Raw genomic sequence first — 24,022 nt, forward strand, 5'->3', positions numbered from 1 at the left:
CCAGGGGTAGTGAGTGGTGCATGGACCAAGGCTTTGTGTGGGGCCTCTTGAATTTAAACATCATTGAGGGCATGGATGGCATTGGATTGTGGTGATTTTTGTGTGTTTTTTTACTTTTTGGGGTGTTTAGCTGATGTTTCTCTGGCTTCCTCTGCTTTTAGGTGCACAAGACAACCACCAGTGCCAGGAAGAAGTCCTGCAGTGGTGTGTGCAGCATGACGTCACATGACATCACATGTGACCACAGACAACTCTGCAACTCGTGCAACTGCGGCCTGCTGTTCTGACATGTGAAGAAGATGGGCCCGAAGAAAGGTGGCCGTTGCTGCTCTACAAAGAAAGTTGCTAGTTCCACTGCAAGTAAGAAGGAGCAGAAGAAGCAAGTGGTGCCACTTACCAAGGAGACTTGTGTGCCCACAGACACTTTTTTGGGGAAAAAACACTGCCTGCAGCAGCGGGGTCCGCCGGGGACCAAGCTGGGTAGCAGCACCTCCGCTTCATTAGGCTCAGTGCCACCACGCAAGGTTAGGTCCACGCCCATGAGTGCTGCAGAGGCAGCCACTGTCATTGCTCAATCACCATCGACCAGTGATGTTGGCTCATCGCAAGAAAGTAGCACCCAATCAACACAGGGTGTAACTCAGCTGACGAGTGTTCAACAACCACAGCTGCAACGACAACCACAGGTTCAGCTAGTACAAGCGCAAGTACATGGGCAAGGAGAGGCCCAAGTACAGGCGCAAGTACAGGCGCAAGGAGAGGCGCAAGGAGAGGCGCATGGAGAGGCGCAAGGAGAGGCGCAAGTAGAGGCGCATGGAGAGGTGCATGGAGCGGCACAACTGCCCACAATGCTTGTTCCTCCAGAAGTAGGGGCACATCAGGAAATCGAGATTCAAGCAAAGGTATCATCAGAGGAAGCCACTCCTACTGAGGATGATCCATTGTCTTCCAGATCCCCAGCAAGAAAAAGGTCAAGGAGGGCCACTACAAGTTCTTCTTTAAGCCCCCTTCCTTCTGATGATCTTGATCTAGATTGGAACCCACCAATGCAGTCTGAGTGGGAGGCATGCCATGAGCCGACAATGGTAGCTAAGCCTAAAAGGAAGGTTCCCGCAAGGCTTTCAGTTATGGGTGATTACGACGAACAAGAAGTGGTGTATTCTGCTGCTGATGAACAGTCGGATGACGACCCAGTCATCACAGCCGTCACTCCAGCGGGCATGCAACAGACAGACATTTTGACCCTATCCCGAATGGCTGCTGAGCGGGGTGTGGGCAGGGTGGCACTGGTACCACCACCAACACAGTTAACTACAACACCAACATGACCTACAGCTTCCATATTTTCTCGTCGGAAGGGCCAGCAGGGACCTCCATCCAGCTCGACCTCCATTACTAAGCATGGGCGAAATTTGCGAATTCGCGTTCCGTGAATTTGCAGATTTCCCCGCGAAATCGCAAAAAAATCCGCGAATTTGCAAATTTTCCTGCGAAATCGTGGATTTTTTTGCGATTTGCCCTGGAGTAATTTCTACTGGCTAATCCAGTAAGTGCTCCCTCATTGGGTAAATGTATAGTGCTTTTACTACACTGCAGCTGTGTAAAGGGCCAGAAGATGTGTCTCCAGTGACCATGTGTGCCTGTAACACAGGCACAGGCACACATGGTCACTAGAGACACATCTTCTGGCCCTTTACGCAGCTACAGTGTAGTAAAAGCACTATGGGGCAGATTTACATGCCGCTTGCGCCTCTTTTGCGCCGCAGTTGCTTCACTTATGTGACGCAGTGGCAGCACAAAAGATGCGCCATGGTGGTGGGTATTAACAACGTGTCGCATCTGAGAGATGCGTCAAGTTGTAAAGCCCTGCGCCATCAGGAGGCGTTGCGGCGCAGGGGAGGGTGTTTCTGGGCAGGAACGCCTCCTAAAAGTGGCTGAGTGAAATGTACAAGATTTCACTCAGTCACTTTTAGGCCAATGCTGCGTCAAAACCCTGCGCCTGCTTGAAGCAGGCGCAAGGCTTGACGCAGCATTGGGGAGATAGGGCCCCCTAGAGCATTGCTGGAGCTGCGTAGCGCTTGCGACGCAGCTCCAGCAATGCGCTGCTTTTACGGCACAGATGCGTGACGCATCTGTGCCGTTTTTGCCACATGGTGCGCCACATTGTAAATGCGGCAGACCATGGGTGGTGGAGTTTCGGCGCACAATAACTGCCACATTCCTGGGGATGTGGCAGTTATTGTAAATCTGCCCCTATACATTTAGCCAATGAGGGAGCACTTACTGATTAGACAGTAGAAAGTACTCCAGTTGAGTAGAGGTATTGCACAAAACGGTGGCATCTTCGTGGACAAACACGCAGGGCTGGATTCATTCTGCCCCCTGTTAGACTCGTTTTTTGTGCCCTTCTGCCCTCTGTTAGACTCGTTTTTCCCTTGTTTTTGTGCCCTTCTGCCCTCTGTTAGACTTGTTTTTCCCTTGTTTTTCTGCCCTTCTGCCCCCTGTTAGACTCGTTTTTTACCCTTCTGGCATCTGTTAGACTAATTTTCCCCTTGTTTTTCTGCCCTTCTGCCCTCTGTTAGACTCGTTTTTTGTGCCCTTCTGCCCTCTGTTAGACTCGTTTTTGTGCCTTTCTGCCCCCTGTTAGACTCGTTTTTTGTGCCCTTCTGCCCTCTGTTAGACTCGTTTTTCCCTTGTTTTTCTACCCTCTGTGCTCTGTTAGACTGTTTTTTTGTGCCCTTCTGCCCTCTGTTAGACTCATTTTTCCCTTGTGTTTCTGCCCTTCTGCCCTTTGTTAGACTGCTTTTTGTGCCTTTCTGCCCTCTGCATCACCACATCAACACTCAGCGCTATCCCAGCATCACTCAGCACCACCACATTATCACTCAGCACCACCACAGCACCACTCAGCACCACCACAGCATCACTCAGCACCACCACATTATCACTCAGCACTACCACAGCACCACTCAGCACCACCACAGCATCACTCAGCACCGTCACAGCATCACTCAGCACCACCACAGCATCACTCAGCACCACCACATTATCACTCAGCACAACCACAGCACCACTCACCGTCACCACAGCATCACTCAGCATCATCACAGCATCACTCAGCAACACCACATTATCACTCAGCACCACCAGAGCACCACGCAGCTCCATCACAGCCTCACTCAGCACCACCACAGCATCACTCAGCACCACTACAGCACCACTCAGCACCACCCCAGCATCACTCAGCACCATCCCAGTATCACTCAGCACCACCACAGCACCACTCAGCACCACCACAGCACCACTCAGCACCACCACAGCACCACTCAGCACCACCCCAGCATCAATCTGCGCAACCATTCAACAACAACTGGTTCAAATATGTTATCTCAATACTTCAAGCTTTATTACAAATTTCACAAAAAGATGTTAATATTTCACTTCTGTTCTTGGATTTTCATCACAATAAAATACACTGAACATAATCTTCACAAAAGTTATTTACAAAAGTTTAAGCTATTGCCATTATAAATTAAAATCACTTTTATTTAAGTATTAATTATTTAAAAAAATTAAAAGTCATTGTAATTTGTAATATCAATACATCTAAGTTTAGTAAATACAAAACATGTTGCATTACAAATGCTATAGGTGTCACATTTGCAAAAGTTATAACTATTGGCATTGTAAATGACAAAGCTATTAATTTAGCTATTTTCAAAACCAACACATAAATAAAAAAAATTGTCATTTACAAGACCAATAGCTCAAACTTTCCTAATGCGAGACCTATTGCATTGCAAATGCGTGTTTTTATATCTGTCAGTGCTTCCTGTTGAGGTTTAATTTTTGTGACAGGCGCCTCATTGCCTACTTGTAACTATTCTCTGACCCTGCTTCAAGGGTCAGAGCAGGGTCAGAGAATAGTTGCAAGTAGGCAACGAGGCGCCAGGAAGCACTTACAGGCTTAGAGCAGCAGGTGCCCAAGTTGAAGTTAATTTCTTTGTAACCCTTTCGTAAAAGGTTACAAAAAATTTGGTTCAACTTTTGCACCTGCTGCTGTAACCCTGTAAGTGCTTGGCTGAAAATTCATCCCGCTGATTCGCGGATTTTACCGCGATTTCGCGAGATTCGCGGATCGCAAAATCGCGGAAAATCTGCAGATTCCGTGAGCGGAACGAATTTTCAGCCCATGCTTATCCATTACCTCAAGTAGTGGTGCTGTAAGTGCACAACAGAGTCAAATTCAGCCACGCCCATCCTCCACTTCATCTGGCATTGAGACGGAAAGTAGCACCTCCACCAGCAGCAGACATATCCAGTCCCCAGTTTGGGACTTCTTTAGTGTTAGCAAAAAGGCAGAAAACATGGTCGTTGGCTCGATTTGTGAAATATCAGTTAGTAGGGGTAAGCTTGGTACCCACTATGGTACCTGGAGGGCAGAGAGGTCATCTAAAAACACACCACAATATCCAGTGGGAGGCGCACCTAAGTAAGATCCAGGAAGGCAAAAGAAAAACAAATCCAAATATATCCATTCATATTGCATCTGATGATGACGAGGGGCTGATCGTGCAGGGGGAAGTGAAGAAACGACAGACATTTTTTCTGGTACATCCAGTACCCCTGGCAGCAGCACTGCAGTGGTAGTGCCCACACCCTCTACCCCTGCAACATGTATGAGGCACACTAAGAGTCTGGGAGAGTTGCAAGCCTGACAGACATCCTTCATCCTTTTGAGGTATTTACGCGTGAAATCAGCAGGGGGGACTGTTATTTGGGCAAAGCTATCCCATTGTTGCGCATGCTAGAGCACCAACTGAAGGCGGAGTCTTCAACGTGCCGAGATGATGCTGAAAAGCAAGATGCATATCAGTTGGCGGAGAGTTTATTAAGCTGCCTAGTTGACAATGAAAGGCTTAAAAAAATACATACTGAACAACATTACATTTGTGCCACTATTCTGGATCCACGGTACAAAAAGGCCAGCAAAGCATTCATTCCTTTTAATGAAGCAAATGTTTCAAAGTAAAAACATTGGCTAGCTCTGTCAGCCACTCGTTTCGAAAAAGAGCGGCAGAAAATTGAAGGAGCCGGCAGAAGTACAACTGAATCAGCAGGTCATCCGGCGTCAAGTTCCACTTCTGAATCTGTGGCCGAAGGGAGTCCCTTTCCCTCACAGCCGTTAACGACATCAGCAACCGTATCATCATCCTCACCTGCACCAGGCCCAGCCATAATATTGTCGGAAGCGGATTGCCTAACTCATCATGGGTTTGCTCGTTCCAGTGATGCAAAGGCCACAGATGGTACGCAAAGTGGAGCAACCCTGGAGAACCTTGAGTCGATGGTGCAGGCCTATCTGGATGACCCAACAGAGGTCTTTGTTAATCAGAACCCATTGCTGTATTTGTACGGAAAAAGGCCTCTATGGCGACTAATCACCAACCTGGCTCTAAATTATTTGTCTTGCCCACTCGCAAGCGTGTCTTCTGAACGTGTTTTCTGTGCTGCTGGTGCCATTGTAACTTCAAAAAGGACCCGCCTCAAAAATGTGAAGAGGTTAACACTGATCAAGATGAATCAGCACTTCATACCATCAGATTACAAAATATGTTAATGCACGCAGGAAGAAGAGGACACCAACTTCGGTGCCGGAAGTTCTTCTCTGTTAGCTGACCTACTCCCGTCTCAATTCATAAAGTTTGAGGACGAGCTCTACTTCCCTGTCACCAAGGACTGAAAATGACTTCCTTTTTTTCGTTCTTATTCACTTTTATTCCTGTGTTTCCTTCTTTGTTTTGCAACTTTTACCACAACAAAACTCTAATCACCTAATCACAACAAGCCCATCAGCAGCACTTTCTTCATCTTATTTCCTTATTGATTTGAAGGTGCTGCAGTCTGCATTCCTGAGGTTCACAAGTTCACAACTCAATCATGCTCCTCTATCCTCCTCCTCCAGACTTCCCCTATCCATTTCCCTCAAGGCAGATGGCTGGATTACGCAGAATAAAGAAACTTTGTCTTCGTAGACGAGTCCCCTCAAGTGGGACTGGAATTACTGACTACATGCTTGCTGATTGCTGACAGTTACTTCTGAAATTGACAGGAGAGGCTGCCCTGGGGGCCCTCACTTTCAGAAGAAGATGCGGACAAAAAGTGGAACAGGTAATGAATAATGAGAAGAAGATGGCATGCAGTGGACAGCAATGGCTGTCTGGCTCTGATGAAAGCAATTGCTGTTTCTTTGTTGTGCATGAAATGAATCATATGTCTTCTGTTATTATTTATTCTTTAACACACTAAATGTAACTCAAGTCTACTTTGTTTTTTTTTACCTTGTTTAATTCAAATTGTACTTCATCTGCACGGGCCACTACGTTGCATTTTCCAATATGCAAAATGTCCTTGTACTTACTGTTTGCCAATATACCATGATAATTAATTAAATACATCTTTTTTCTTTACAGTCACTCACTGGGATGGATGGATCATCAGCCTCGGTTTACGGAAGAACTATGGCCAATTTGTGAGTGGCAAACAGGTAAACCGGTCTACAACAACTACTACAGCAGAACTACATGTCTGTCTAGTTGTGGTATGGAGTGGTCGAGGCAGTGTAGTGTTGTTATGCCAGGCAAAGTCCAGACAGCAGTTCATGTGAAATTGGGGCTATGTGGCTTGCTGCATACAATTAGATATGCTTTGTCTGTCTGTGTCAAAGAGCCTAGGTATGCTACATCAGCTAGCTTCACTCAGTAGTGCCTGACTTGACCATCTGCATGGCTCTGCCGCAAGCATGGGCCAAAAATCTGTTCCGCTCGCGAAATTTTGGGATTTTCAGCAGCAAATTCGCAATCCGCAAATTTTGCGAAAATTGCAGCAAATTTGCAAATGCTTGAGTGTAACAGATTTTTGGCCCATGGTTGTGGCAGGGCCATGCAGATGGTCAAGGCAGGCACCACTGAGTGAAGCAACCTGATGTAGCATACCTAGGCTCTTTGACACAGACAGACAAAGCACATCTAGGGTTTAGGGCTATTTTGGGGGTTCAGTGCGATTTACTAGGGTTTTTGGGTTTAATTTGGTAGGGTTCCCAGAGTCTAGGGCTCAGGGCCCAATGCAGGCTTGTTCATAATGATGTTGGCAAGGTTTTAGGGGGTTTGGCGTTTTTTGGTCCAGAATTGGCCTTTTTTGGCCTTTTTTGGTGAAAAGTCTTACACCTTCCAGTGGATCGATTTTGTTATGCCTTGCTGGGATTCTTGGGAATCGCTGGAACAAGTGTCCTGGTAAGTTTCAAGAGGATCGAAGTAGTGGAAGTGCTGAAAACAGCAACTTTTTGTCAAGGCGCGATTTGCCTTGTTATCCAACGGGTGGTTTGGGGGCGCAAGGAGAAGGCGTGTTTGTGGTGTTCCAGTTGAGCTAGGGGAACAGGGGTTCTGTGAGTGGTAGGGAGGGGGAATTGGTGGTTGTGCATGAAATTTGGGAGGAATCGATTGATGGGAAGGGTGTGTTTAGGCAAAGTTGAGGAAGGGAAAACGCTGCCATAGGCGCTCATGTTAATTTTCGATTATTGCGTGTTTTTAGAGTGCGATTGGAGTGTGTTGTCGGGGGTTCTTTTTGGATTTGCTTAGCTGGGATGAGAGTTGGGAATGTCTAGTTTTGATTGCGAGTGGTTTGAAGAAAATCCATAGTGGAAAAGGGGGGTTTTGGCCTAGTTGCAAAGAGCATTTGGGCACGATTTTAACTTAGGCCTCTTTGGGGATAGCAGTATTGCATGTTTTTGGGGACGTGTTTGGGGGTGTTCTAGATTTTTGGGGTGGGTTGAGTGGTCTGGGAGCACTACTGGAAAGGTCTAATTTTGATTGCAAGTGGTTTAAAGAAAGTCCATGGTGGAAAAGGGGTGTTTTGGGCCTAGTTTCAGGGTGCGTTTTGGCAGGATTTTAAGTTAGGCCTCATGCTGGGTAGCAGTATTGCATGTTTTTGGGAGGGTACTGTGGGGTTTTCTAGATATTTGGGAGTGGATAGAGGAGTCTGGGAACACTGCTGGGAAGATCTAATGTTGATTGCAAGTGGTTTGAAGAAAATCCATGGTGGAAAAGGGGGGTTTGGGCCTAGTTTCAGGGTGCATTTTGGCACGATTTTAAGTTTGGGCTCATGCCAGATAGCAGTATTGCATGTTTTCCGGAGGGTACTGTGGGGTGTTCTAGATTTTTGGGAATGGGTTGAGGGGTCTGGGAGCACTGCTGGGAAGGTCTAATTTTGATTGCAAGTGGTTTGAAGAAAATCCATGGTGGAAAATGGGGGGTTTGGGCCTAGTTTCAGGGTGCGTTTTGGCACGATTTTAAGTTAGGGCTCATGCCAGGTAGCAGTATTGCATGTTTTTGGTAGGGTACTGTGGTGTGTTCTAGATGATTTTTGGGAGTGGGTTGAGGAGTCTGGGAGCACTGCTGGGAAGGTCTAATTTTGATTGCAAGTGGTTTGAAGAAAATCCATGGTGTGAAAGGGGTGTTTTTTAGCAGTATTGCATGCTTTTGGGGGGCTGTTTAGGGGTGTTCTAGATTTTTGGGAGTGGGTTCAGGGGTCTGGGAGCAGTGCTGGGAAGGTCTAATTTTGATTCCAAGTAGTTTGAAGAAAATCCATGGTGGAAAAGGGGGGTTTTGGGCCTAGTTTATAGGTGCGTTTTGGCACGATTTTAAGTTAGGGCTCATGCCAGGTAGCAGTATTGCATGTTTTTGGGAGGGTACTGTGGGGTGTTCTAGATTTTTGGGAGTGGGTTGAGGGGTCTGGGAGCACTGCTGGGAAGGTCTAATTTTGATTGCAAGTAGTCTGAAGAAAATCCATGGTGGAAAAGGGTTGTTTTTTTAGCCTACTTTCAGAGTGCGTTTTGGCACGATTTGAACTTAGGCCTCTGCGAGGGTACTGTGGGGTGTTCTAGATTTTTGGGAGTGGGTTGAGGGGTCTGGGAGCACTGCTGGGAAGGTCTAATTTTGACTGCAAGTAGTTTGAAGAAAATCCATGGTGGAAAAGGGGGTTTTGGGCATACTTTCATACTTTCAGGATGCGCTTTGGCACGATTTTAGGTTAGGGTTCATGCCAGGTAGCAGTATTGCATGTTTTTGGGAGGGTACTGTGGGGTGTTCTAGATTTTTGCAAGTGGGTTGAGGGGTCTGGGAGCACTGATGGGAAGGTCTAATTTTGATTGCAAGTGGTTTGAAGAAAATCCATGGTGGAAAAGGGTTGTTTTTTTAGCCTACTTTCAGAGTGCGTTTTGGCACGATTTGAACTTAGGCCTCTGCGAGGTAGCAGTATTGCACATTTTTGGGAGGGTTATGTGGGGTGTTCTAGATTTTTGGGAGTGGGTTTAGGGCTCTGGGAGCGCAGCTGGGAAGGTCTAATTTTGATTGCAAGTGGTTTGATGAAAATCCCTGGTGGGAAAGGGGGGTTTGGGCCTAGTTGCAGAGAGCGTTTTGGCACGATTTTAAGATAGGGCTCATGCCAGTTAGCAGTATTGCAAGTTTTTGGGAGGGTACTGTGGGGTGTTCTAGATTATTGGGAGTGGGTTGAGGGGTCTGGGAGCACTGCTGGGAAGGTCTAATTTTGATTGCAAGTGGTTTGAAGAAAATCCATGGTGGAAAAGGGGGGTTTTTGGGCCTAGTTTCAGGGTGCATTTTGGCACGATTTTAAGTTAGGGCTCATGCCAGGTAGCAATATTGCATGTTTTTGGGAGGGTACTGTGGGGTGTTCTCGATTTTTGGGTTTAGGGGTTTGGAAGCACTTCTGGGAAGGTCTAATTTGTTTCTAAAACAGCAGTTTGGACCTAGCTTGAGGGGAAAGATCCGCAAAATTCGCCCATACTTACTAATTAATATCCTTGAAAAGAAGACTCAGAGTACGCACTTTCGAAATGATGCTTGTATGTAATACTGTCGACTCTGAAACTGAAAGTGTTATTTTTGCACTACACAGCGTACCTTATATTTTTTTCTCCGTGGTGTTTTAATATCAATTCCTGTTTTTCCATCAACAATTACGGGCCGGTTTTTACCCTGTGCAATGGGAAAAACGATGAACGCAGGCTTACCATTAGTGATCCGCAATTCTGCATCTGCCAAGCAGGCAGTAGACAAGGTGTCTTCTGGTCACCAACATTGATCGACGGAGCATCAGATGAAATGGAGGAGTACCGCGAATAAGAGGAATGGCTGGATGAATGCAACTTTACAAATTCAACAGGACAAATACAACATACAGTTACAGTATCCATCTTCATTTCTACTTATCTTTTAAGTAGCGTTATTGCTGTGAACTTCTATGAGTGTGACTCTGTGCAATTGTTTGCTCTCTGCTTCAATTCATCCCTCCAGCCATTGTATACATTTTTCTTTGCTATTTTTTAAACTAATTTAATGTACTAAGTGGTTCTTCTCTTTGAGGGCAGATAGGCAAGTGAAATTGCGTAATTACTGCAGCCCTGTACTGTCACATTGTTTCTTCATAGTTAGTACGTTGTAGAAAGTACTACTTACTTTTCAGTAACCTATCAATTTAGCAAACAACTTCATGCATGCAGTAGTGATTGCACTTCCTTTATGTCCCTTAAAAGATTTATGGATAGCTTCATATCCAAATATTTGTTTATCTTCATTTGTTGTTTGTCCATGTTGTGGTTTTTTTTCCTCTCTCCACAAACCTTTCCCCACAAACCCCACTCCCATCCAATTTTCAAACCCTAACCCTCTTCCCCCGGGCTGTGTGGTTTTCATTATGGTGTGACTAAATAACAACAATAATTCCACACACTTGCTTGAGGGGATAAGGTGCAAGCAACCTCCTCAAATCAATTTTATGGCAGCTAGATTAATCCTAGGATATTGTAATTCTGCTTAAAAAAACAAGAATGAGTATTTTAAAATGTATTCGGAATTTCATGCCCACCATCGATTGGATCCATCGTCAACATCATCCTCCTGCATGTCAAGAAGACTGGTTACGCTGCTGTGTCACTGTTCTTGTTGTAGCCATAATCATCCATGCAATTTTTTTTCCCATACGTATCTTCAGCATTGCTTAGGCTAAAATTTACAGTTCCTTCCAATACTCCTATCAGGCAACTCAAAGTCTAATTTTTTTACTTTGTTTTTCATATGCTGCTACTGCTAGTGTGGTACCACTCCTACTAACACCACACCAACAGAATTTCGGTTATGGATGGATTTCCTGGGCAACCGTAATCGCCATTTGCCATGCAGCCAGCGCTGTGCCTAGCTCCATTCTCAAACACGAATCACAGGTAAGATAGGCATTTTGGGGAGGTAGAATAATGGGCTAGGACTCGGAGTAGAGACTGACAGTAGTACTAGTAAAGTATTGAAATCACTAACTCTGTTAGTGGTACTTTTCAACATTTTTGGACGTTTTACGTAATTCATGCTGGCACGTTTGAGGAAACCAAACGTGCAGTAACCAACGCCCACCACCTTACAAAATAGTATGAACGTGTACACTATGTTGAAGCATGTAAAATAAATAATTATATATTACCCTACCCTAACAAAAATAAACTAGTCCCAAAGACCCAAACCACCCCCTCCCTAACCCAAACAATTGTCCATTTCAAATGTCCTGAGAAAAGTCGAAAAGAATCCCCAACTCCCAATTCCCACCCCCCCCAACAGTCTTTAAAAAAGGGGCAAGGGACACAGTCACTTCCGGCGGTGTGTGGACAGGCTGTCCCACCGCTCTTTGCGGAGGTCCCGGATCTATTGCTGCTGCTTCTCCACCTTGCGCTCCAGGTAGTCCACTCTGAGGGGTAGGCGGCGCAGGCTTGCCATCCAGGCTCTGGGGGGGGGGCAGCTGCTGGTGTTGTTACAGCTGAGCAGCGGCGGCCGGAGGCTCTCCGACCACGGCTCCGTGCTGGAGGCTGCTGGCTGGTGGACCTGGGGGCACTGGAGGAGGAAGCAGCTGTTGCCGCCTCCTCCTCCTGTTCCCGAGCCCACAGACGGCGATATTCCACACAAATGGCCTCCAGCTTCCGGGCCCTGGCCCGGACAGCCATCTCCTGTCGGATGAGCTTTTTTGGAGCATCTATATGAAGAAAGAAAAATACTGTAACCAATACTTTTTAACAATAACACAAAATATTTCAACAGAAAGTTGTCTCACAGTAACACTAGCAATTTGCAAGCACAGTATAACATTTTGGCATGTATCTTTCCGCCGTCTTTGTAGGCCTGTAACAGTAGTGAGAGTTTCAGGAATTCTACTAGCACGCAGCACTATGGACTCAATACAAAGTCAGAGAGTCAGTTACTTGTACGTGAACTTGTGGTAGCCGGCATAATGTCAGCTCAGTCAGCCTGCACCCAAGAAAAACAGACACAAGCCATGATGATGCAGACTTGCATTACTTTAAGCAGTACATGCAGGTGGGGATAGGGAAGCTCTTACTTTTCTATAGGGGTGGCACTGGCCATACTCGGTTACATCTAGGGCTACTGCTCAATGTAATTTATATTTTGCACTTCCCCCCGGGCCTTCAATACTACAAAAGGAAAATTAAGATTATTCATTTCTGATCATGAATCCAGCCGATCACATGATCTCTTTGCTTCTATGATGGATGACTTTAGGTACTTTGTTGTGATAGATTGAGTGAACAACAGCGATAGTCCACCCATGATTGACACGGCAGAAAGAAAATTATGAACATAGGGAGTGAGTGTGGTAACCATAATTGCCGGAGGAATGGACTTGCCTTGATATAATTGTCAACTAAACAATACATACACAATATATGCTGTGCTTGCAAAGTAAACTACTGTACTGTTACTTTAGGCAAGGGAGAGTTTCTGAACAATCACAACTTCTAATATTTGGATTTCCTCTGCTTTGCTACTCTGGCACGGACATGCTGTTGAAACAAAGTAATACTCTTCATGCACTGAGCGTCTGCTCTATATACACCTCTGCTATCTATGAGGAAGAAGATACCATCCAGGCTTCCAAAGTAAACGTCTATCATTCTTCTTAATGTCTCAACTGTACCAACTTTCCTTTTTCTCAACAACCAAATAACGCCCTTTTCATTTTATTTGGTAACCCACCGTCTTGACTTGCATTTGAGTTTTACCCAAATGATATATTGCAATGCACACCACACATGGATTTTCTGATTCACCCACACAGTCATCTTTTCTTTCTCCTCCAACCATCCATGCTTCAAGCAGCCATGCATCTGATTCCTTCCTATCAGCCACCTCTGCCTGCATTCAAAAACACGTATCACTCTTTACAGTCATAAATGTTCTGACTCGCTCGCCCTGCCATTCACCCTCAGTTCTTTCCCTTTTCGTTCATCACATCCCTCAAAGTCATCTGATATGACTTGGCTTTACGATAAAAGTTTCCCAGCTGAGTTGAAGTTAAATAGAGAGGGCCATTGCTTACTCCAGAACTACCGCCGCTAATGCTATTGCTAATTCAAGGGTGACAGTCTTCTCCGTGATTGGCAAAAATGTAGTTCTAAATTAGTAACTGTTCTTAACAGTACTGTGCTTGCTTGTAGTAGTGTACTGTGTACTGTACAGTACTTCATACACTCCTTTGCGAGCCTACTCTAAAATGTCAATAGGTAAGGAGTATGATAACTTACCACCGTCCGCCGCTGCTGAGCCATCCCCTCAGCTCCTCCTGGTGGCACTTGTGGCGCCGCCGCATCCACCCATGGAGTGGACCCCTCTGCGCTGCTGGCCCCGGCACTGGTGGTGTGAAGTGCCGCATCCGATGTTTTGACGCCTAAAAAAAATGTCATATTTTTAGATGCCATACACCACCCCCTATTTCGTCTCGTAATGGAAGAGAAAATTGTAATACATATACCATTTTTAATTATTGGGACTGAAGAAAAGTCACAGTTTTGGGGAGTGTGTTAACTTATATGCTTAGCCATAACATGCAACACTTTTTGGCACAACTGATGAATGCTTGCTTTTTAATGTGCAACATTTTCTAATTACATACAGAACCAACTACTCCTCATCACCACCAGGAGGACTTGAAGTTCCAACAAGGTGAGGGTTCCCGAGTCCTGCACAGTTACTTCTGACTGAGATATGTGGAAAGTCGAACTGCACCTATCATCAACAATGTCCTATTTCTCTTGTCCATACTTCTGTATGTGCAGAATAGTCCCTGAAACACTAGTGGTATGGTATGTGCTACTATCAAATCAAAAAGCCAACTACTAGCTTATTCTTGGTGGACAGTGACATTTTGTTGTTGGAAATTGTCAAAGCACTAACATTAAGAAGACTGGAATACACGGCAAGGGCAACCCAGAGGACTGCTCCTTGCCTTTAGAGCTATTGCTGGATCAGAGTTTTGTTTAACACCGTTAGCCGACTGGGCAAGCTTAGCTACCTACACAGACCGACTCATAATAATAGTAAATAGTAGTAGCACAGAGAGTGATGGTAGAGAGGCAGGAAAAGAATGTAGAAACAGTCTACAAGAAGATCAAAGACTATTTTGTAAAAAATAGAATTAGGAAACTGTTTGGAATGAATAGGAGCTGTAAAAGTTAGGGAAGTATAATTATATTAACAACAGAACAATTTACTGGGGCCTGCAGAGGACCCTTCCTGCCCACTTTCTTCCGCCGGAGTCTGGGGTGTAGTCTTCTTGCCCCTGGGAGGTGCTGAATGTGAACATGAAATAAACACAAACATGGATGATTGTTTTTTTGAAATATTTGATTTCTTTGACCACAATCTAAAATTATCTCGGGGAAACAAATTAGCACTAATTGCACTACATGTATTGACCTATCTTATCTGGTCAACTAGGAGGATACTAGTTCAGTATTGCTGGAGTCGCAGACCGTCTACTTGGAAAGTTATGTAAATCACTAACTAAACCAACAACAAAAAGGTTCTACTACGACTGCCGGCACTCAGCAGCACGCGACGTGACAGACGCAGTCCGTCATCATGATTGCAGACCACTAAAAAATGTCCTACTACTAATAACAAGTCATATTATACTCAACCTATCAATCCACCACTATCTCTTCTTCTTAGTGGCAGCAGGAGTACAAATGAAGGACTAGACTTGAGTCTCTAGTCTCTCTAGCATTACGCAGTTCTGTAAAGTACTACACTCATACATATTCAGGTCAAATGAGCACATATATTAGCAATATAACACAGAGCAGAAGAAAACAAAGTAGTTATTAAATAGCTACTCTCCAAGGCCAGGGATCTCCACGCCTAGCAGGTGGACCAGGTCCTGCTCCACCGGTGCGTCGCTTGGTCATAGGTGCGCCGGAACCCCGACTCCCTACGCATGGCCCGGCACACCTTATCCCACAGCAGGCGACGCTCCCGGAGGCCATACCCTTGACCGGGCCTGCCCCCTGCTGCCACGGTCCTCGGGAGGTGGCGCTGAACATAAAATGTAAGTGCGGCCAACTCCACCGTGCTGAAAATCTCCCTGGCCACTACATCCTCTCCCCTCAATTGCCCACTAGGGAGCCGGCCACAGGGTGCGGGACCCTTCCACTTGCTGTTCCCGGCTCCCTTTGCCATGGTCCTGGACAGGAAAGTTAAATAAAAAATAGGAAAGAATAGGGAAAAAGTAAATAAAAGAAAAGAGTTTAAAAAAGTGGTTTAAAGTAACCAAAAGTAGAAAAAAACACAAAGTATAGATGTAGAAAAAGAGAGGGCTAGATAATGAGTAAAAAAGATCAAAAAAAGTTCAAAGAAACAAAGGATTGCAAAGATTAGGGTAGGATTGAAAAAGCATGCCCAGAACCATAGGAATGACTGAAAAACAAGATGGCCGCGCCCATTGAGAACCGCGTGGGTAAGTTTGCACGATATTTCCCCCGCGAGCACGCAAAAATGCACGCGACCGCGTAATCGCACCACGCGCACAAAGCGAGCATGCAACTAGCGACCGGAAACGGAAATACGCAACGCGAACAAGATGCCCACGCCCAAGTACGACGGCATTGGTAATTTCGCGGATGGTGCGCTGCAAAAGGCCGCAAACACGCAAAGCGCCCCGCGAACATGCAAAAAAAACCCCACAAATTTTCGGATTATGCGGAATGCGAATTTGCTTTCGCACGAATTCACATACTGCAAATTTGTGCATTTCGCCCATACTTAATCGCCACTTCCATCCCGACAGCTAAAATCACCCACAAGGACCTCGCCGACTGACCAGGAGGAGGCATCACCATCATCGACAAGAACACCCTCTGCCTGACCACTCACTCGGGCAACCCAGCGACAACCATGGAACACCTCCACTTACAGATCCAGACAAACCCCAACACCACCCTGTGAAGCACCCTTGTCTACAGGCCTCCCAGCCCCCACCCGCCCTTCACCAACGCTGTCGATGTCATCGCACCCTAGGCTCTTGCATCCATCAATTACATACTACTTTCACCTGGGCATGCCCAGTGAGCAGAACACTGCACCCCATCTGTAGAACCTCGCCAACATAGGGCTCAAGCAGCTAGTCACCACTCTGACCCATGCTGCGGGGCACAAGCTTGACCCCGTCTTCTCAGCTAGCAGAAACATCACCTACCACCACATGACCAAACTCCTCTGGACCAACCATCATTGCATGCACTTCACCTTCACCACACTCACCGTACACCACCACCATCACCGCCCACGCCAAAGCTGGAAGAAGGTCACCAAAGTACATCTCTCCACCTTCCTCAGTGCTACCACACAGCCCACACCAGCAGATGCTACTGCCTCAGCATGCAACCTCCACCAATGGGTAACTAACCGTGCCAATGCTCTGGTACCCCTCAAGAAGGCCATGGGCAGGTACACTCGAAGAAAGCCAGCTGGTTCTCTCTGGCCCTCAGCAAGTTCAGACACATCAGTAGACGGCTCGAGAAGAGATGGAGGAACAACAAAACCCCAGAAACCAACCCAACCTTCAAAACCGCTGTCAATGCACATCACCTCCTCATCAAAACCACAAAGAAAACATCCCCCCAAGACAGACTCCACGCAAATGATGCACATAACCGAGAAGTACTCTTCACCATTGTCAATGAGCTCGCCAGGCCCAACAGAGAGACCGCAGACGTCCCACCCTCCGAAGGCCTCTGCATCAAACTCAGCACCTTCTTCCACCACAAGATTAGGAAGATCTAAGACAGCTTTAACACCAAAGACCCTTCCACTATGCCTGACACCAGCACATACAAACATGTCACACCCCAACAGATCCTATTCAACTGGACCCCGCTCACCACAGATGACACACTAAAGACCATGAAGAGCATCCACCCAAGAGCCCCCCCCGGACCCTTGCAGATTTCATGTATTCCATAGAGCAGCCATCTCCAACGCCCCAAGCTTCGCCTCACCATCAACTGCTCCACGAGTCTGCCACCTTCCCCGATGACTGGAAACTTACCAAGACCAACCCCCAGTAAAAAAAAGCCATCCGCTGACTCGACAGACCTCAAGAACTTCAGACCCATCTCTCTGCTCCCCTTCCCAGCCAAGGTCATCGAGAAAGCCATCAACTCCCAACTCTCCGAGTTCATTGAAGGGAAGCACCTGGACATCTCCCAGTCTGGCTTCCGAAGCAACCACAGCACCAAGACCACACTCCTCACCACCGACGATATCCGCTCCCTCCTCGACCAAGACAAAACAACAGCCCTCATCCTACTGGACCTCTCGGCCACCTTTGATACGTCTCCTACAGCACCCTAATCACAAGTCTACAAGACGCCGTCATCCACGATAAGGCCCTGGACTGGTTCCACTCCTTCCTTACCGACCAAACACAGTGAGTCAGACTACATCTGTTCCTCTCAGAACCTACAGAGATCAGCTGCTGAGTGGCCCAGGGCTCCTTCCTGAGCCCCACCCTCTTCAACATCTAGATGGCCCCCATGACTGCTTTCGTCAGGAACCACAGACTCAACATGACAATACCCAGCTGATTTTCTACCTCACCAATGAACCCTCAGCTGCAAGAATCAACTTCCATAGCAGGATGAAGGTCATTGCCTCCAGTATGAAAGATAGCTGCCTCAAGCTCAACTCAGACAAGACCAAAGAACTCATTCTGGGACCCACCCCCTCCGCCTGGGACAACTCCTGGTGGCCCCCGAAATGGGAACCCTCCCCACCCCCATGAACCTTGCACATAACCTCGTAATCATACTTGACTCCTCGCTCACAATGAACCGCCGGATCAACGCTGTATCCTCATCTTGCTTGTACACACTCCGCCTACTTCAAAAGACATTCCGATGTATCCTCACAGAATCCAGAAAGATGGTCAGCCATGCACTCATCACCAGTAGACTTGAATACAGCAATGCACTCTACACCGGCATAACCCAGAAACTCCTTAGGAAACTACAGAACACTCAAAAAGCCGTAACCTGATTGGTCTTCAACATTCCCCCTGGCAGCGACATCACCGAACACCTTTGAGAACACCACTGGCTCTCAGTGAACAAAAGAATCACATTCAAGCTCCTCACATATGCCTAGAACGTTTTCCATGAAGCAGGACCAGCATATCTGAACCCCCCACCTCTCATTGCGCGCACCCACCAGACACCTTCTCTCTGCCCAGTTGACCCTGGCCACTGTCTCACGGAACCAAATGACCAGAAACAAAGAAAGATCCTTCTCCCACCTTGCCACCAAGGCCTCTCCACCTCAGGCAATCGCCATCACTGACCCAATTTAGGAAGGCTCTCAAGAACTGGCTCTTTAACTAAACCCCGGTGCCCAGACAGATCTGCAGCCCCCTCCCCCCATGTGGGTAGTTGTCGTGCTATATAAAGCCCTGATTGATTGATTGACCATAAAGGATGAAAAAAAAGACAAACCCATAGTCAACTACTAAGCTGTGACTTACAATGATTTTCATTTTGTTTCTACCATACATCACATGACAATGTAAAGGAAAGATATACCTTTATTTGAGCTTATGTATGGGTATTATTAGAAGTACCCTGAAATATGATACAATTATACTACTATGGATTTGTGATGGAGTTTTTGCAAAATGTGTTTTTGCAATTGGAACTCAAATAATTTGAGAAAATCATTAATACCAGCAGACCTCCTAACTCTATGCGTTCAAAGTCTGTTCTCAATACACACTATATCCCATGTATATGAGTGGACCTAACATAATGGATGATAATAAGTTTGAGATTTTCACTTACATCTTATGCTGACGAAATTGTTGTCTTCATTGGGAAAAATGATGCTAGCATTGGTAACAGAGTTCAGAACTGCAGGACAGTTGTCCACGGTTGGATGGACAGCAACTGCCTTAAGCTGAATGCAGAAAATTCAGAAGTTCTACTTTTTGGACCAAAATTAAGGTGCTGTGCTTAACCTATAAGGCAGTCCATAATCTTGGTTGTGACTTTCTGAATCATAGTTTTAAACAGTTTGTCTCTGTTAGAAAGCTTCGCTCAGCTACTGCAAATCTATTGGTACAGCCTAGATTCAAACAGGTACAATGGGGCGCAAAAAGCATCGTGCTGGAAGCGTCCAAAGTATGGAACTTTCGCTCTGTATTAAAAAAAGCATCCAGCCTCCTTGCTTTTAGGAAGGGTGTAAAGACATGGGTTTTCAGGTCTTGGTAACACTCATGACAGGCCCACTTTTTGGCATTTGCAGCCGATACGGTACATCGCTTAGATGCCTCCGGGCAGTGACGAGCTTTATAAATCCAGTTAACATAACATAACTATCATGAGTCATTTAATTGAACTGCACGGCAACTTATTCACACAGATTAATGGCAGCAGTGTTTGTGCATGCATTGGCTAGTTCCAAAGGGATTCATATTTCTGCAAACTTTCAACTGACAGAACTCCAGCGAAGAGTAGCTTACTTGGATCCCACCACTTTTTGTTAACCAGAATATCCTGAAAATTTCAAAATGTGGCTAAATACACAATGAGCTCACATGTATGTGCTGTAAAGCATGTTACTGTGAGGAATAGGGTTATTAGTTTGGGCCTCCTAATGCCACAATACAACAACTCTGGTTGAATTAAAATGAAAGTCTGAGAAAATGTCTTTTCAGCTCCTGATCACTATGGTACAAGAAGCAAGCAATGCCTATTGAAGTGTGTGCTAGGTTTTAAGCAGTACCAACAATATTAAAAAGTAAAGAACAAAACACCATTAAATTCTGAACCAAATTTAGAAAAATATTATTGGCAAACAAACACCAAAATAAGGTTAGCGGAGCTGGAGATATGAATTTTAAAGGCAAAAAGCAGCAAGAAAAAGAAAAGCATTAATTATAGTTCACTGTTGCTGCTTGACTAGGACTTCTGTGGAATTTCACACTTGCTGCACTTAAGTAGAGTATGGATAAAGTTCTGAGCAGGACAAACGTGTATTCTGTACCCACCAAGGTTGCTTGGCAATTCAAATGGATTTACTGACTTGCCCCTCCAATGTTTTACCTTCAGACTTATTCACTTTTTTTGAATGCTCTCCAGTAGGGCAAGGCCGGAAGCTGTAGCTAGGCTGACGCAATTTAGAGGATGCTTTGGCCTAATCCAGAAGAGACCCTTCTAATGTTTGGCACTGACCCGAAATTCTGTAAATGGGAATTTAGAATGTACACCAACCTGATTGTGTGGGTTAGCGTCAATGGGATAATACAAAGGGCCACAAGGCAAGGATGCCCTCTGCTACTTCACTCTTTACTCAGTTTATGAAACTAGCGGCACAGCTGGTGAGGAGTAATAAATGTATCTCAGGAATTAAGATAGGGAACAATACATATAAATTACACATGCAAGGGACAGTGTGGCCTGGGTGGGCAAGACAGCGGTCAAGCCTTAGATGTGCTCCCATCGCTCGAGAGTGTCTACTGCCATCCTAAATCACAGCAATACCCTTTTCAAACTGTGGGGCACCAGGGCTCTTCCTAGGCTCTGGGACTACAAATGAGCCCTTGCTTGCTTGAATCGGGGTCTCTGGCTTACTGAGGAGGCTAATTGTGCTGTAGGGCTGCTTGAGGAGGAGGCCTAGCCGCCAGGCTACTGGGGCCGGTGGAAACACCTGACTTGCTCCCCATGACACCTGGCAGCGAAGCTCTGAGGGTGGAGAACCTGCAGGGAGGAGCCATTGTCCATCATCAGCCCTTGCTTAGTGGGCACTGAGATTTGAGGCCTGGAAGCCGCCAGTCATTGGGAGGCAGCCTGCGGCGCAGACTCTGAAGGGAGGAGCGGCCATGGAAGGTGGCGACTACTGAGGAGGTGGAGGCCTCCCTACTTTGCTTCATCACAGGGAGGCCTCTGGGAGCAGCAGACTTATTCACCACAGAACCCTGCGGGACATGTTGAAGGAAGGTGGCGGTGTACTGACGACACTGTGGATCGCAGGGGAGGGCCACTGCTGCTGTCTGGCCTCATGCCTCCTCCTTACTTTCTCCTTTCCTCCTTCTTCAGTTCAGGCCTTGCGTGTGGTCATCGGGGCACACTGGGGGGGCCTAAGGCATGGACAGGCATGAGGCATCAGAAGGGGGCGGCGTTGCTGGTCTCCCACCTTAGGCTGTTGAGCCTGAATTTTCTTTTGGCCTGCGGGTTGCGGACTCCGCATGATAAAGCGCAGTGGCTGAGGTGACAGGTGGTGGCACTGGCACTTTGGTGATAGGAGCAGATTTGCTCCTGGCCTAGTTAGCTCCTTATGGCTGGGGATGCTTTATTTTTTCGAGGCAAAGGAAGGCCTGTTTGGGCCTTGTAGTGGTGGCATGTGAGATGCCGGTTAAGGACTGCGGCCGCTGTGAATATCAGTGGCCTTTTGCTTACAGCTTGTACTGGAGACCTAGTTGTGCGACTTGGGGTTGAAGTGTGCCACTGCTTGTGGATTGCCTCTGGCGGGATAGAGTGATGTGGATCTCTGGTGACTGGGGGACAGTCTGATGGCCTACTTGTACTGAGTCGTCACTGCAGAGTGTGGACGGATGTTTTGACCTCCCCCTGCATGCCCAGGCCTTCCTCCCTCCCTCATCGCTGCCTGCATTTTGGAAATCTGCCACCTGGGCATGAGTGGCTGCTGGTCACTGCTCTTCTCCACGGCCGGCCATGGTCCTGCCCTTGGAGGTACCTGCTTTCTTGTCTCCTGTACTGTTCACTCCTGAGAGTGGATGATGGGAAGGGGGAAGGAGCCGCTGCAGACCCCTTCACAGATGAAGATGGACCAATATACAGTCCTAAGGCCAACCCCCCATGACCATGGAGAGGGTTTGCCTGATCGGAAGCCTGGAATGGGGGGCAGGTGATGGTGGATTTGGATGTGATTCTTAAGACCATGCAGGACTCCCAGGATGCAGTGGACGACCTGCGGGTCGATCTCTCCTTGATGCGCCAAGATCTGCCCAATGTGGTAGACAGAACCACAGAGGTCGAAACCCCTTCTCTTCTGCAGAAGTAAATGTTGTCCTGGAGAAGTGTGGCTCACTGGTTAGAGGAGGCAGACCTGGAAGCAGAGGTCAGCCCGGGACCAGGGTTCAATTCCCGGCTCGACGGGGTCTTGAGTCCTAAAATGTCCATGGACTCAACAATTCTCGCTCCGGTGCCTACTCGATTCACGGGATCACACTCTGCGACTCTGGGCAATAGCTTGCTTAATCTCCACAACAGCCCCTCGTGGTGGGATGCCTGGCTTTCACCTTGTGGATACCCTGCCGGGGCTATCTCACAGGGGAATACCAGGACGGGTTCCCTAAGCAAGCGCTTAGATACCGGGTCGGTGATTTGCGCTGTATAAATACATGTACATTTACATTTACATTTAAGCCCCAGATGTCCAAGCTGTCTCCCTCAGTGTCCTTACTGATGGAGAGGGCAGAGGATGTTGAAACAGATCCTGGCATAATAATCTCCAACTCGTTGGCTTGCCAGAATCCGTGGAGTAGATGGAACTGACGTAGTGCTTGAGGGCTGGTTTAAATCATGAGAGCCTGAAAATAAACTGTCCCCCTTTTTTGTCATCAAGCTAGTGCACCGCTCCCTTGTGCCAAGGCCCTTCCTGGGGCCGCCCATGCCCTGTGATCCTGAGGCTACTTAACCTTAAGGATCGAGATGTGATATTGTAGGAGTCCCATGTCGATCCTGATTAGCAGTTTGACAACGCTGATCAGGAAGATTCTTTTATTTCCAGAATGCACAAGGGCGGTGCAGCAGCTGCAATGCTCATTCCCTGAAGTGAAGCAGAAGCTCCAAGCCATAGACCAGCACTATATGCTGCTGTTTCCAGCCCAGCTCAAGTTCTTCTTTCAGTATTGTATTCTTTTCTTTGATACATCAGATCAGGCCTGGAAATTGGCGAACGAGAGCCAGCTGGTGCAATGATCCCCCCGACCGTAACTGATCAGGGAACACAAAGTCACTATCTCATCGGTGGCGCCCTCGCTCTCGGAGGCCCCGACTGAGTATGAGGCCGGTGAAGGAGGATCAAATTCAGCTCAAGGTGAACTTATCATGGAACGGGCATCAACGAGGGAGGTTGAAAAACTCTGGGAAACTATATTGGTTTTTCGCTCTCTGGAGGGGAATCAGGCTCATCCTCTCAGCCCTCTGGTCTGCCTTGAACTGGTTGCTTTCTTTCTAATCTTGGTGCGGGTTAGGAAATGGGGGGTGGGTTAGGAATGCCTGCTATGGGGGGGTGGGTGTGCTTGATTTCATACCACTTCCGGCTTGACTCAAGTGGCCCTATTTTGGTTTGGGGTGCTTCTTTTGCTGGTTTGCCAGGGCAAACTCCTTTTCTTGTGGTATATTTCGCTGTCAGGTATTGGATCCAGTTGCACAGGCACCAATGGGACACAGAGGTTTCTTACTTCCCCTAGTTAGAGGTTTTGGGATCATTTATGTAGGGTGACAGATGCTTTCTAGGGTGAAGTGTGGGGAGGGGAGATGTTGGGGAGTGTTGTTTAGAGGGACTTTTATGCCTAGTTTGATTCTTTGCTTGCTTTG

The 24,022-nt window shown here is 46.8% G+C and overlaps 2 protein-coding genes across 2 annotated transcripts in view; one reads left to right on the forward strand and one right to left on the reverse strand.

Annotated features, from left to right (window-relative positions):
• Positions 1 to 24,022, reverse strand: part of MYO16 (myosin XVI) — a 2,821,299-nt gene that overhangs the window by 2,182,246 nt on the left and 615,031 nt on the right. The window lies entirely within an intron of this gene.
• LOC147697073 (uncharacterized) lies at positions 300 to 23,401 on the forward strand. Its single transcript, XM_086933578.1, has 3 exons — positions 300 to 451; positions 530 to 1,269; positions 23,211 to 23,401. The coding sequence occupies exons 1-3, from the start codon at positions 300 to 302 to the stop codon at positions 23,399 to 23,401; spliced, it is 1,083 nt and encodes a 360-aa protein (XP_086789704.1).

This window comes from Lissotriton vulgaris, chromosome 8 (assembly GCF_964263255.1).
Source record: "Lissotriton vulgaris chromosome 8, aLisVul1.2, whole genome shotgun sequence".
Classification (NCBI taxonomy): domain Eukaryota; kingdom Metazoa; phylum Chordata; class Amphibia; order Caudata; family Salamandridae; genus Lissotriton; species Lissotriton vulgaris.